The following is a 13339-nucleotide window of genomic DNA, read 5'->3' as shown; positions in this document are numbered from 1 at the left end:
CGCCTGCCGATGCAGGGGACGCGGGTTCGTGCCCCGGTCCGGGAAGATCCCACATGCCACGGAGCTGCTAGGCCCATGAGCCATGGCCGCTGAGCCTGTGCGTCTGGAGCCTGTGCTCCACAACGGGAGAGGCCAAAACAGTGAGAGGCCCGCGTACCGCAAAAAAAAAAAAAAAAAAAAAAATGCTCCGAAGGAAATAAACAGGGGACAGTAATAGAGAGTAACAGGCAGTAGCTGTTGAGGATGAATACACACTTAGAATAATTAGCAAGGTCACGTGCCCGCCCTGGGGGTGAAGTCACATTGACTCATGTTTGATTAACTGAAAGGAGGCACAGTGGCCACCTGGTAGTGGGCAGGGAGTGACAGAGTAAAGCTCAAGAGGTAGGCAGGGGTCAGATCAAGCAGGGACTTGGGGACCAACATAAGACATTTTTTATTTTTTTAAAAACACAGTGGGAAACCTCTGAAGAGTTTTAAGTAGGCAAGGACCATTATCCAAGGGCAAGACTGTTCTTGGCCAACAACTGCTTTTCTGTCACTTTCTCAGAAGTAACCTGGTATTGGCTTCGATCAGACAGAGTGGGGCGAGTGCGCCCAAGCACATGCAGGCCCAGGGTGGACCCGGGGTAACGCTAACGAAGCCTCCCTCGCTTCCCTGCAGCTGAGCTCTGAGAAGAACAGCCGGTAGTAACTCCACCTCACATTTCAGAGTCATTCAGTCAGAAGCGTATCCGTTGCCTTGTATTCTTGAATGTGAGACATTCGAGTCAGGCCTCCTGGTGCAGACTGAGTGTCCTCCTTCACGTACTGTTCATGCTGAGGACGCCGGTATCAGCACCCGGCTTGTGCCCAGCTCTTGGTTTTAGGCTCTGGCAACACAGAAGTGAAGGGTGCTGGAATACCATTTGTTCTCTTGCAGTGGAACAAATTACCCCAAAATTTACAAGCTTGAAAGAGCAAACGTGGGCTTCCCCGGTGGCGCAGTGGTTGAGCGTCCGCCTGCCGATGCAGGGGACAAGGGTTCGTGCCCCGGTCCGGGAGGATCCCACATGCCGCGGAGCAACTAGGCCTGTGAGCCACAACTACTGAGCCTGCGCATCCGGAGCCTGTGCTCCGCAACGGGAGAGGCCGCAACAGTGAAAGGCCCGCGTACCGAAAAGAAAAAACAAAAGAGCAGACGTCTATTATCTCTCACAGTTTCTGAGGGTCAGGAGTCTGGGAGCTTAGCTGGACAGTCCTGGCTCAGGGCCTCTCAGGAGGCTGCAGTCAGGCTGTCTGCTAGGGCTGCCATCAACTCCGAGCTCAACTGGGACTAGAGAAGCCACTTCCCAGCTCACCCACATGGTTGTTGGCAGGCCTCTGTTCCTCACCAGCGTGGGCCTGAGTGTCCTGGTGACATGGCCTCTGGCTTCCCACAGAGCAAGTGACCTGAGACAGAGAGACCGAGCAGCGGTCTCAGAAGGGACATGCCATCGCTTCTGCAGAGTGCTGGTGATCACACAGACCACCCCTGGAACCATGGGAGGGACCCTGCCCCGGGCCTGCAAACCAAAGACAGGCGCCTGCTGCAGAGACTGGCTGCAGACGTACAGAGCACGTTCAAGGAGTTTTCAGTCGACAGGCAGAAGTTGAAGGGCACATCTTGTGACTTTCTTGCCGTCATCTCCCAAAGTCATCTCTACACTGTGTGTAGCCTTGATTACAATGAAAATATCTAGCCAATTGGAAAAATGGCAACCATTTTATGAATTATCTTTTTACTAATGGTAGCTCGATAAGATAGTAGATTTACTATAACTAACCAGAAGTTATCAACACTTGAGATGCGAAGAAAGTATCACAATATTAATAGTTAAGTTCATAATCCCTTACCCAAAACTCTCAGAGCCAGAAACCTGTTTTCAGAATTCAGATTTTTTTTTATATATATTTTAGAAGGGAATCTACCATATATTATATTACATTCCAAGCAAGATCTAAGACAGCACCTACAAACAATATTTATAGAGCAAAATTTATGACTAGTCACACTATGAATATATAAATAAATGTACTATTTTTAAGTGAAGTCTGTAATCAGCCTCCAGCCAGTTCAGATTAAGTCTGCCACCACATGAATTGACGTCAAACTCACGAAAAAAGTTTTGGTTTTTCAGGGCTTTGGGATTTGTGGAATTGCAGGTAAGGATAGGACCTGTGATACAGAGATTTAAAGGGCTGAGTGGCCATCTCCTTAGGAGCGCTGAAGTGAGGGTCCACTGTCACTGTTGACCATATGCAAGCTACAGACTGGAGCCAGCTCCAGGTCCCTGTCAAGGCCTTTAATGCAATAATCAGGCGTGGCCTTCCTGAGATTCTTGGCACCAAGCTGTTTGTGTAGAGGTTAAGAGGAAGACCAGCCCAGGAATTCCAAGGGGCACCTGCTCTTGAGAGTGCGTCTCGCTGGCTTCAAGAGTAGCCCAGCTCACGTGAAGAATTTCCAGAAGGGCAGCCTGCCAAGAGAGACACAAGAAGAAACAGGGTTCCGTGTTGTCAACCTCCAGAACCAGAAGCACAGGCTCTTCCAGGGCCAGACTTGCGGTGGCTTCCTGACTGAAGTCAAATTAACACAGAGCTTTCCACTGTGACTACCCGCTCCTGTCAGTGACAGGCTCACTGGGGAGCCTGCAGACCCTCCTAGAGGTCATGTAGAGTTAGACACCGTCACTCCAAGAGATCTGGGGCCCAACCCCCTGAATCACCATCTAGAACTCTTTGGAAGAGACCCTGCCTGAGTTGGGACCACAGTTTTCAGATTGTCCCCCTTTGCTGTTCAATCAAAACAGCCCATCTCAGTTTTTTAAGATTAGGGTAGTTGAGTGTAATTTTTCTCTGAAAGGAACATTCCCAAAGTTAAAAAAGAAAGAAAAGAAAAGAAAAAAAGTGTAAATCACAGAGGTGGATTAATTTCTCCATTCTATAAACGATCACTAGGACAGAGGAAAAGAGCCCAGTAAGTGTGTACTAAGCTCTGGGCAGCCCCCTCACACACCTTCCGTCTCACGTTTCATTCTCCATGTATTGAGCGCTCAGTTCCCACAAAAATCCCATAAGATAGAATTTATTTTCTTATTTACAAATGAAGAAAACTGAGACTTAGATAAAGTAACTTGCTTAAGGTCACACAGGTTAGTAAGCAGAGCAGCAGAACTCTGGCATTTTGGGTTTTTTATTCAGAGCGACAAAATTTTAAAAATAGTAACTTATATTACAGCTTTTGTTAAATTGAGCACTAAACTAGGCATGGAATTCAAAGAGAAGTTATACAAAGTGATTTATGCCTTCAATTAGGTTGTAATCTAATCCACAGCAAAAAAGTAAAGAGTACATAGCCAGAGAGACACATCCACAAATGAAAACCAGTCTATGTCTGGTGACAGACGGCTTAGAAATTGGATGGAGTGTTGGAAGTAAGAGTAAGTCAGTGGTTCTCAGCCTGAGATGCATTCTAGAATCATCAGAAGGGCTTTTAAAAGTTAAGTCAGAAATTCTGTTATTATTGGTCTGGGACGGGGCCCAGGCACTGGTATTTTTAAAGCTCCGTAATATAATATGCAGCATACAACCAGTGTTGGTAACGTCTGCAATAAGTAAGTTATGGTGACACAGCTGAGGGGCTCAGGAAACAAACCGAAACTAGAAGGAAGCTGGGGGAGATCACCAAGGACAGGGCTTCAGCAGGCAGGCTTCACAGTCTATACCTCGCAGCTGTGCTAAAACCTCAATGCAGTCTCACAGTCTTTTTTGACCAGTGATCTTAATATTGCAGCTCAGCAAGATTAAAACATTTTTCAGTAAAAACTAAAGAATAGTCGGGAATGCTAAGAGTTTTAAACAGGTACTCACAATACCCCAATATTTCTAAGATATTTTTGGGCATGGTGCCAGTCCTCCTTTGATGTACCCCAACTCTAAGATCAAAATAGAGTGTGATTTTAAAGAAACTCACCTCATTTTTGTATCTCAGGCTTTTTGCCCTGTGGAATGAAAATGCTTCTCTTTTGTTCGTTTGTGTTTTTTATGAAAATCCTCTACAAGTTAAGTGACAGTTATGCATCATCAGGTGGCATGGTCTTCACTTCTGGGAACTGTTCTGTTCTGCTTCATCGTTCAGCACATGTGTTTTGAGCACCTGCTGCATACCCAGTCCTGCACTGGGTCCTGCAGAGGCAAAGACCGTCCTTCTATTAAAAGAATGGCAAGGCACATAATTACAGCATAGGATCTGAATGCTCTGAAAGAGGTGATAGGAAGTGCTGTAGGTGCTCCAGGGAGTAGGAAAGAAAACTCACTAAGGCAGTAGCACATGGGTGGAGACTGGAAGGATTGATCCTGTGGAATTGTCTAGCAAGCAGGGCAGCCTGGGCACAGCCAGTGAGAGCAGAGGCCAGCGGCCTGGTGAGTGGTGCCCGCTCACCCAGCAGCCCTGGCGGCTGGGCTCCGAGGTGGGCTTGGGTGTCAGGGTAACGCAGCTGGACCCACTGTCCATCAGTAAAGGGCTGTAAGCGGGAGGATGACCCCAGGGCAGCGGGAAGGATGGCTCGTCACCTCAGCAGTCTGTGCGCTTTCTAGAGGATCGTCCCCTTCTGCACGTGTAAAGTTTCACCTGAACGATGTGCTTGTAGGGTCATCCGCACAGAACGGCAGTGCATTGAAGAGAGAATTCTCTGGAGGAAGCTACAGTGCAAAGCGGCAGCCCATGCCCTCTCCGTCAGAGGGCTCGCTGTCCTCGGGAGGCCTGGACCAAGGAAGTGACGCCCCGGCGAGGGACTACGACGCAGAGGTGAGTACCGCGTGGGCAGTACCTCTGTCTGGGGACAGGGGTTTGGAGAAGTCCCGAACGAGAAAAGGCGAGTGCGTTTCCCAAAGCCGGTCCACCGCCTTAAGCCTGGCCTCCGCTGCCGCAGGGATCAGCCACTCACTGCGGCGGGGGTGGCGGAGCCAGTCACTTGGGTTGCAAACTGCAGTTTCCCTGGAGGTGTTCAGACTTCTAATAGCTTCTGTATGAAAATGGCCTACGTTTCTAAAGACCTGCAGAAGGGCCTATGAGCGTTTGTTATCTTCTGTGCCTCTCACTCAGCTCAGAAAAGGGGCTTTCTACCGACAGGAGAGAAGTCACGTCAGTTCATTGGCCAGGGTGGCTGGAGGGGAGCCGTGGTGGCCTGAGCCCCTCCCGCCCCTCTGCTGCTCCCTGACGTCTTCCTCTGGGCCTCACAGGACTCTGATTCTCCGAGGCATTCCACGGCTTCCAACAGTTCCAACCTGAGCAGCCCTCCCAGCCCGGTGTCGCCCCGGAAGACCAAGAGCCTCTCCCTGGAGAGCACCGACCGCGGGAGCTGGGACCCATGAGTGGCCTCTGCTCTCAGACCAGACGCCGGAGCAGCGGCCGCTCTGGGCTCCCTCCCCTCACTCCCCCTGTGCTCTCACTGTCATCTCCCACCACCCTTGCCTGGAAGCGCCAGGGCCGCAGCAGTAGCAGGCGGGGACTCAGGAATTCTGCCTCTAGGACTCACATCCACGCACCCCTCGACTGAACAGCAACAGTCGTAAAGGCAGACTTTCATTGAGCAGCTCAGATGAATACCGATTTCATTTCATACCCTTAGCGTTGCTTTCCAGAATATTTCCCCCCTCCCCTGAAAGGTAGCTTAAGTAGGCAGATTACACAAATGTAAGCGATAAGAATAAGATTAGACAGCCATTGTTTTCACAGTAGAGCCTCGTAGCCCTGAGACAGCACGTGGGGCTCGCCAGTGGGCCCCGGGCACGCCATGCCCTTCAGCACCACAGTGAATGTCGACCTGATCGTTGCCAGTAAATCCCTGTTCACTAAAGCGATGCATATTTTACTACAAAATAGAGTTTAACTAAATACACAAATGTAGAGGTTAAATACTGACTGTATATAATAAAAAGAAGCATCTTGTATTCAACAAAAGATGGATGCATATATGAGACAGAGATCATTTAATTTAAAGAAATGTATTGTTTCTTGTCTGTTTTCCACCTAAGTAATCAAAGGGTAGAAAGGCCTCCAGCTGACGTTTACAGGAGGAGAGCGAGAGGAGTGAGAATTCCCCTTAGTGCCATTCCTCACCCTGGTCGCAGTCACCTGGGAGCTTTAGGGAATGTTCCAAGGCTTTGGTTTCATCGGTTTGGAGTGTGACCTGGAAACCAGACTTTTAACATTTGAAGCCTCTTCAGCAGCATCATTTAAAGGCATATTTACTTCTATCCAAGACATTTCTTTTTCTAGCAGTAGAATTTGAACCACACTTCTCATTTATTACTATATTTTGGTATCTTCTGCTGATGAATGTAGAAATGCAGTTTTGTCACCTTCTGGATCCCTTCCACCTGAAAGGACACAAGGAATGTCGTAGTTTCTGAAGGTCCATAAAAGGGTTCATAAAAGTGCTTTTTCTCCTTGGCGAAACCCCTTACTCCCTGAGTGGCAGTGAGGCGTCTGGCCCCCAGCTGCGCCAGCTTCTCAGGGAGGGGTCTGTTTTGAGGGGGGTGTGAGCTTCCTCAGATAAGCCTGGGAAAGGGGGTTTAGTTACCAAATAATGTAAAACCTCAAACGCAAGGACTTGACCAGCCTTAACCAAATACTCTTTCCCGCAAGCAGTGGGAAATGGACGCGCTCAGCCTGGGCGCGGGCAGGAAGTCAGCCCAGCATGGCCACCTTGACTGCTGAAGCTTTTCCTCCCTCGGTTGCTGTGTTGTGTTGTTAGTCACATTCCCATTTGGACTCCCGCTGTTTTAATTACCACAAGGAAATGAGATGCAGGACCAGGACCTTATGTCTCCAGGGTCATTTCACCGGTTAAGCACATGAGTAGAGAAAGAGATAGAAATAAAAACATTTCGTGGAAGTAAAGAGAATCTGCCTCTCTTTTACTTTTTCATCTAAATTTCTCTGAGAAATAGAAACAGATTTTCTGCTCCCTTCTTTAAAATTCAGCTAAAATGGAAGAATTTTCCTGCAGTTGCTTGTCTGAATCGCAGTGTTTGAGCACCGTCATTTCACCCCTGGCCCCGATTTCACACCTTTCTCCTCAGCAGCAGCTGTGCCGGCCTTCCCCACCACAAGCCACAGGGAGCTATACTGTTTGCACTGACGCCACTCTCTGGAACAGGTTACTGAGGTTCAGTGAGGGAAGAAAGGATCCCATTTGGGGATTATATTATAAAATGTTACAACAGAGAATTTTAAAATAATAACAGTTTTGACATTTGAACTTGGTGCTTACTCAGATTTGATTGTTTTACTTTGGATGGGCATAAATTACTGCACAATTCTAACCTAAATCCTTTGCTTTTGGAAAAGTGTCATGTAAAAATACTTTGGTGCATTCAGATAGCAAGAGTGAGACCTTGAGTCTGGCTATGGCCAGGACTCCGGTAGCTCCGTAAGCTTGACACTTCTCGGGAGAGGAGGGAACCGGCCAGCCAGGTGCCAAGTGCACGTGGCCCGCTCTCCTCCAGACCCTCCCTCCCCCTGTTTTCCTTTCCCCTCGCGTCTTCCTGCCTCCCTTTTCTCCCCCGAGGAGGCAGACCAGGCTGAGATTCACAGGACTCCACACGAAGCCATTAGTTTATGGCTTTGACAACCAAGTTTCTGCTGCCTGTAGGTGCTTATTTTTTTAAAAGATGCTTTTAGGATCAAAATATAACCATACCTGAAGTCTGGGCTCCACTATGATGAGTCATACCCTGCAGCCCCCCCAACAGGGCAGATGAGAGAAGGGCTTGTCTTGGCCACTGGGCTCACTGGGAGGTGTAATATTAACCCAGTGGATTATACTCCAGTAATCTGAAATGGTCTTACCAGTAGTGAGAGAGCAGTCCCAAATATGATTAGCTTCCAATAGTAGAACTTTGGGGGAGAAACACTGCCAAGGGTAGTAGTTTGGGAGGTATTTTCCCAAGATAATGATCATTCTACTGGGCTTATCCCCATTCTTAAATATGAAGCAGTTACCTTCAGAAGCTTCTTGAGAATGATTTGGAAAGATGGGGAATTGGGTTCTAGAGAAACAGAAAACATAATGATCATCGAAAGGGATCATTGAAAGATCATGGAACAGATGTGATGTTGCTGTCTGAAGTTATCCTTTGTTTTCATGCAGGACATTCAAAGAATGTATGTGGCAGCAGGAACTCATTTCTCTTCTCAGTAGAAAGTAAAAATAAGTGAAGAGGCATTTCTGGCATAGTCTAGATGTGTTGGTATTTGGTGCTATCTTTGTTCAGCCAATTTGTTGTCTGCTCTTGAATTCTGACTACTTTAATCTGCTCGTGCTTTGGGTGTATAAAATTACATATATATATATATATATATATATATATATATATTTCTTTTGCCAAAAACAAAAGCCTTCCTCCTTGTCAAATGATTGCTAAAGCAAATTTCACTTCTTTAGTTATGTGCGTACACACACACACGCACACACCCATCCCTACACTTAGTGATTTATCTTCCTTCCCAGGGAGCACAGTTTTAAGGCTATGAAATACAATTAAAAAGGGCCCATCTACTGAGTTTTCCAAGCAATTCTTGTACCCAGGTTTCAGGGAAGAATCTGAAATTCCTGTTACGTTTACAGCAACAACCTGCCATTCCCCAGCTGCCTCTCAGCCCCTCTGTCTGCCTTCCATATGGTTAGGATCCTGTCATTTTGCTACTCAGTGGCCGCATCTACTTCTGCGAAAGACCAGTTGCATTTCTATGGACTCTCAGGTATCATTAAAGAAAATCCAGAGTAGGAGTGGGTGGACATCCCTAACTCCCAGGTACAGCAGGGCCGTTTGCTGGCCTTTGGCCATGAACACTGTAGTCTCCCAGCTGCACAGAGCTTTGTAAAGCTCAGCGTCCACCCTCTGGACAGAGGGGCACTCTCGGCAGCGGCCAGACTTCGCCACTGCCCCGGTCCGCTGGGCAAAACAGGGAAGTAACTGGGCGCCTTGCTCCCCACCTCTCGGTGGCCCAGTCCCTGCATTCGCTAGATAAGCCACTTGGCATTTCGTTGGGCCCACGTTAAAACCTCTTTGCTTGTGATGACTTGATCATGCAAGTCCAGTGTCCTCTGCAGAGTCCTGCGCCATTAGAGGGCCTCGCTTCAGCTGGTGTTTTGTTTCAGCGCTGGCCGGTAGGCCAGCGCCCCTCTCCCTTCCCAGGGACAACCGTTACACACAGACACCATTGCATTAATGGGGGGAAATTGATGAAAACAAGTCAACCTTGAAATTTCATGAAAACAAAATGACCTGCCTTTTTATTTGATAGTGTAATACCATTTGTTTTATAAATTTTTTAGGGTTTTTTTTCTCATTGTAATATTATTGTACAGTTTTGCATGGCCTGGGTGTAATCATTTTTTTGTTTAGAATATAATGCTGACAAATAAGTGTGTATGGAAGGGGAAAAGATACTGCTTTGGCCTCTCATCACTCATTTCATTTTGTTTGGTTTTATCCCCTCATTGTCTTAGGGAACTTTATGAGATTCTCTGCTACCAAACAATGGTGTGGATTCTTTTGCACAGAGATATTTAAGGTGGGACAGTCAAAATGTAACAGAAGACGCCTCGCCGATATTTTACGTTGGTATCACTTAATATTAACCAGACTCTGATGTATTGCAATAAAACAGGGAACTGTTCGAATTGAGTATTTTGTCTTCTTTTCCCTGATTAAAAAGTCTGAGGAATGGAGCAAAGGTGACTGACTCTTTTTGTCTCGTTTGACCCCCATTTCTGCCCGTCCCTCTCCTCATCCAGCTTCCTCGTTACACTAGAAGGACGTGGGGTTAGTTTAATCTAGGACTTTCTTAGTCCCTTCCATAGCTCAGGCGGCATAGTGTTCCATTCCCTTGAAGCTTTCAACTCCCCTCTTCTGGACCTCCCTGCCGGTGCCACCGCTGACTGTAAACGGGGCAGCCCTTTGATCTTCCATCTTCCTCCTGCAGAGAAGCAGCAGACACTTCCCACGACTTGTGCTGGGACGTTTGAACGTTCAAAACGCCCCCGTGACCGAGGAGTGAAGTTTTTTGCCCCAGGAAAGTGCGCCTCAGCTGCGCTTGATCCCTGACCCGGGCGTCACTGCCGCTCAAGCCAGGCCCTCGCCCTGCTGGCTGGTGGCCACCTTTGCCCGCGGTTGCCAGCACCATGTCATACAGCCTCTGGTGCAGCTGTGGCTTCTCCGCCTCTGCGCAGTGGGGCCTGGGAAGCTGCTGCGGCAGGGACCTGGCAGCTGTGCCGTCCCCTCCCCGCACCCTTTCTCCGACGAGGAATGTGGGCTGAGCCTTCCGGGTTCAGGCACCAAGAGCCTCACGCTGGGAACAGGGGCAAACCTTGCAGAAGCGTCTGGAGGCGCGAAAGGCTGTGACGCTGACCTCGGGGTCCTCACCATCAGCTCAGAATCGTTTACAAGTGAAAGAAAGAATTAATGCCACAATGCTAGCATTTTTTTTTTAATTGAAACAAGTAAATCAGACAATTACAAGAATTGTACAGAGGTTAACAGCCTGAAACGACCCCTTGGGTCCAAGCAGATGACACGTGCACATCACCTTCCACAAAAGGCCCAGGCGCCGGAGCGGGAAGAAGGGCCCACACACACCCAGAGAGCACGCGGCTTTCTCTCCCCTTCTGGGGCTCCTGCCCCTCCCCACAGGAGGCAGCAGTTCTCTGGAAACCTCTGCTTGTCCAAAAAAGCCTCTAGGAACCAGCCAGAGAGCAGCTGTGGGTGGACCTCGCTTGGAGAAGTAGTGCTTGTCGGCACTGCTCAGATCAGCACTTCTCCCAGGTGCAGATCCAAGCTGGAGAGGAAAAGGCAGAAAACACAAATCTCATTCTAGAAACACACACACACAAACCTTGTATTACACACTCCATAAAATCCAAAAAGGCTTTTCTGTTTTGTTTTTGGTTTTTTTTTTTGGTGGCAGGGATTCAAAGGGAGAACTCTCATCTTCTTCTGGTTACCATTCACATTAGCAAAAAGCCCTGTTACAAAAAGGAAAAGGAAATAAAATCGTCTTTTTATCGAGAGTCATTTCAGAGGATGAGTAAACAATAAGCAGATTCTGCCAGACAGCAGTGGGGCTGCACTTCCGTGCTGGCGCCTCTCGCCCCACACCCACTCAGCGATGAGAACCGTGTATAAGTGCTGGCCACGGGCTCTGAGCAGCGGCCCCCCCACCAGCGCGGCCCCCTCTCACTGGGTGAAGCTTAAACGGAGCGTGGGTACCACCGGCTTCCTACTAGTTTTAGCGGCAGGAGGACGGAGGGTCCCGCCTAACGGCCGGGCCCGCGGCTACTGCTGCTCGGCCTGCCTCCTGCGGTAGTTGCTGTAGGCCTCCTCGAACATGGCCTTGCAGGGGAACCGGGCCTTCAGCTTGGAGCAGATGAGGAAGGAGCCCCCCATCTTCCTGTGCAGCGAGTAGGTCTCCTCGGGCGGCGGGACGAGCCGGTGCTTCAGCATGACGGGGATCAGGTTGTGGATCTTCTCGGTGGTGCTCTGGGTGCCAAAGTCAAAGGGCTCCTCCGAGGCAAAGGCCTCCCCCAGGATAAGGATGGCATCCAAGTGGGCATCTTCCATGGCCTGGAGGGAGGTGAATGGAGGCAAGATCAAAGAGCCCTCACCAGCCCAGGGCTCCCATCACGGGGCCCAGACTGACTGCTCGCTGAGGAGTGGGCCAGGTAGGTGAGTGTTTCAACCAGACTGAAGAACGTTAACCAGGGTGTAAACTCAAACCAACAGGGGCCAGGAGAACATCATTCATGTGTGAACTGGGCTCCGTGGAAGAAGAAAGGAAGTGGCGGGGTCTGCGGCCGAAACACCTGTCATTCCCAAAAGAACAGTCTATAGGCCTGAGCTGACCTGAGCCTCTGCACTCCTCTTGGTGGTAGACCTGAGACCACCTGTGTGTCTGCAACCCCTCCCCACTGTCATCAGGAGAGGAAAGTGCTGCTTTCTGAGTGGGTTCTGGGTGACAGGAACACAGGTGGTCGCCCCTTCACGTAAAGGGCTGCTACGATTACTTCCAGCGCTCCCCTCACCCCTTCCCCGGTGAGGCCTGAGCAAGTGAGGGCTGTGCTTTGCCATCCCATCTGCCCACCCGGGCCCCGAGCACCAACACGATGACTGGGATCTCGAATGGGCTGGAGTGGGGCATAAAACAAGAGCTTGGTGGCCAGTCCCCTGGCATTCTGAGGCCCTCAGCCCAGGGGCTGGGGCGGGGCCGGCCCAGGGGCCCTGTGGAGACCCTCGAGAGCAGCTGTCACTTCTGATCTCATTTGTAAACTGAGATTCCCTTCAGATTTCAAGGGAAAAGCAGTCCATGGCCCGGGGCTGAGTCTGGCTCAGCAGGCCTTGTGCGTCTCCAGAGTCACGGGGTGGGGGGTGGGGTGCGGAGCTCACCTTGACCTCGTAGCCGGTGAGGAACTTCATCTCGATGGACTTCTTCAGCACGGCCTCCCTGTCCCGGTCAGCAGCAGCCCTGATGATCTGGGCAGAGGTGCAGAGGGGACCGTGGGCAGCACGCAGAGGGGAGCTCCTGGGGGTCCAGGGAGCCAGCACTGCCCCTCCCCACACAGGACAGCTGCCGGCCCACCCACCTTTCCCCTTTACTCCCCTGAGCCCGAGGTGGCTGCGGCCTCATCCACGGGCACCAAATGCTGCGGACAGGCAGGGACATGAGGACAGAAGCCCGCCCGCCCGCCCGCCCACTCGAGTCCCAAGCATCCCATCTGAGCCCCAGGAGAGCACGGGCCAAGGCCAAGCTCTGCCTCCACCCCTACCTGTATGTAGAGGTCCGTGAAGGATCTGTCATATTCCCGAGTTGCCCCGAAGTCCAGAAGAGCCACCTGGGAACGGGCGATACCGGGGAGGGTTTGCCCCAGTGGAGCACGGGTTGGGGGGACAGGGCGGCAGAAGGCTGATCTCGGACCCTGCTCCAGCGGAGCTCAGGCTCCCTGTGGGAGCCCCACTGGGCACTCACCTTGTGCTGCTGAGGGTCATAAAAGAAGTTGGACCAGTTGGGGTCTGTCTGCATGAAGTGGAACTCGAACAGCTCCCTCAGGCACAGGACCAGGATGTTGTAGCAGATCTGGGGGCCGGGTGGGTCCTCGTCACCAGCACCGGGCCACCCGGTGGCCCCTGGATCTGGGCCGGGGAAGCTTGACTCCCATTTCCCTCCCCATCTTCCACCCCATCCTGCCTCACGCCCAGAGCTGACTTTGAGGCCAAGCGTACCACCAGGTGGGTACACGCAGCAGCCCTCCTGCCCGCT

At 50.4% G+C, this 13339-nt stretch overlaps 2 protein-coding genes across 22 annotated transcripts in view; one reads left to right on the top strand and one right to left on the bottom strand.

Moving 5' to 3' along the window:
• Positions 1-9706, top strand: part of CDC42BPA (CDC42 binding protein kinase alpha) — a 325266-nt gene extending 315560 nt beyond the window's left edge. For 18 of the 19 annotated variants that reach the window (XM_030868499.3, XM_060304871.2, XM_060305121.2 and 15 more), the window contains 2 exons: positions 4668-4825; positions 5260-9706. In XM_030868499.3, the coding sequence (XP_030724359.1) occupies positions 4668-4825; positions 5260-5391 (290 nt within the window). In that variant the 3' untranslated portion in view covers positions 5392-9706. Of the gene's footprint in view, positions 1-4667; positions 4826-5259 lie in introns of those variants that run through there. The other variant, XM_060305036.2, reaches the window with a different exon arrangement.
• Positions 9707-10503: 797 nt separating this feature from the next.
• The window catches only part of COQ8A (coenzyme Q8A), a 49558-nt gene continuing 46722 nt past the window's right edge, over positions 10504-13339 (bottom strand). For all 3 annotated transcript variants that reach the window (XM_030868500.3, XM_060304428.2, XM_060304400.2), the window contains 4 exons: positions 13049-13156; positions 12849-12914; positions 12469-12555; positions 10504-11649 (listed from right to left, as the gene is read on the bottom strand). In XM_030868500.3, the coding sequence (XP_030724360.1) occupies positions 11362-11649; positions 12469-12555; positions 12849-12914; positions 13049-13156 (549 nt within the window). In that variant the 3' untranslated portion in view covers positions 10504-11361. The remainder of the gene's footprint in view (positions 11650-12468; positions 12556-12848; positions 12915-13048; positions 13157-13339) is intronic.

This window comes from Globicephala melas, chromosome 1, assembly GCF_963455315.2.
Source record: "Globicephala melas chromosome 1, mGloMel1.2, whole genome shotgun sequence".
Taxonomy (NCBI): domain Eukaryota; kingdom Metazoa; phylum Chordata; class Mammalia; order Artiodactyla; family Delphinidae; genus Globicephala; species Globicephala melas.
This window is presented reverse-complemented; position numbering and strand designations above follow the sequence as displayed.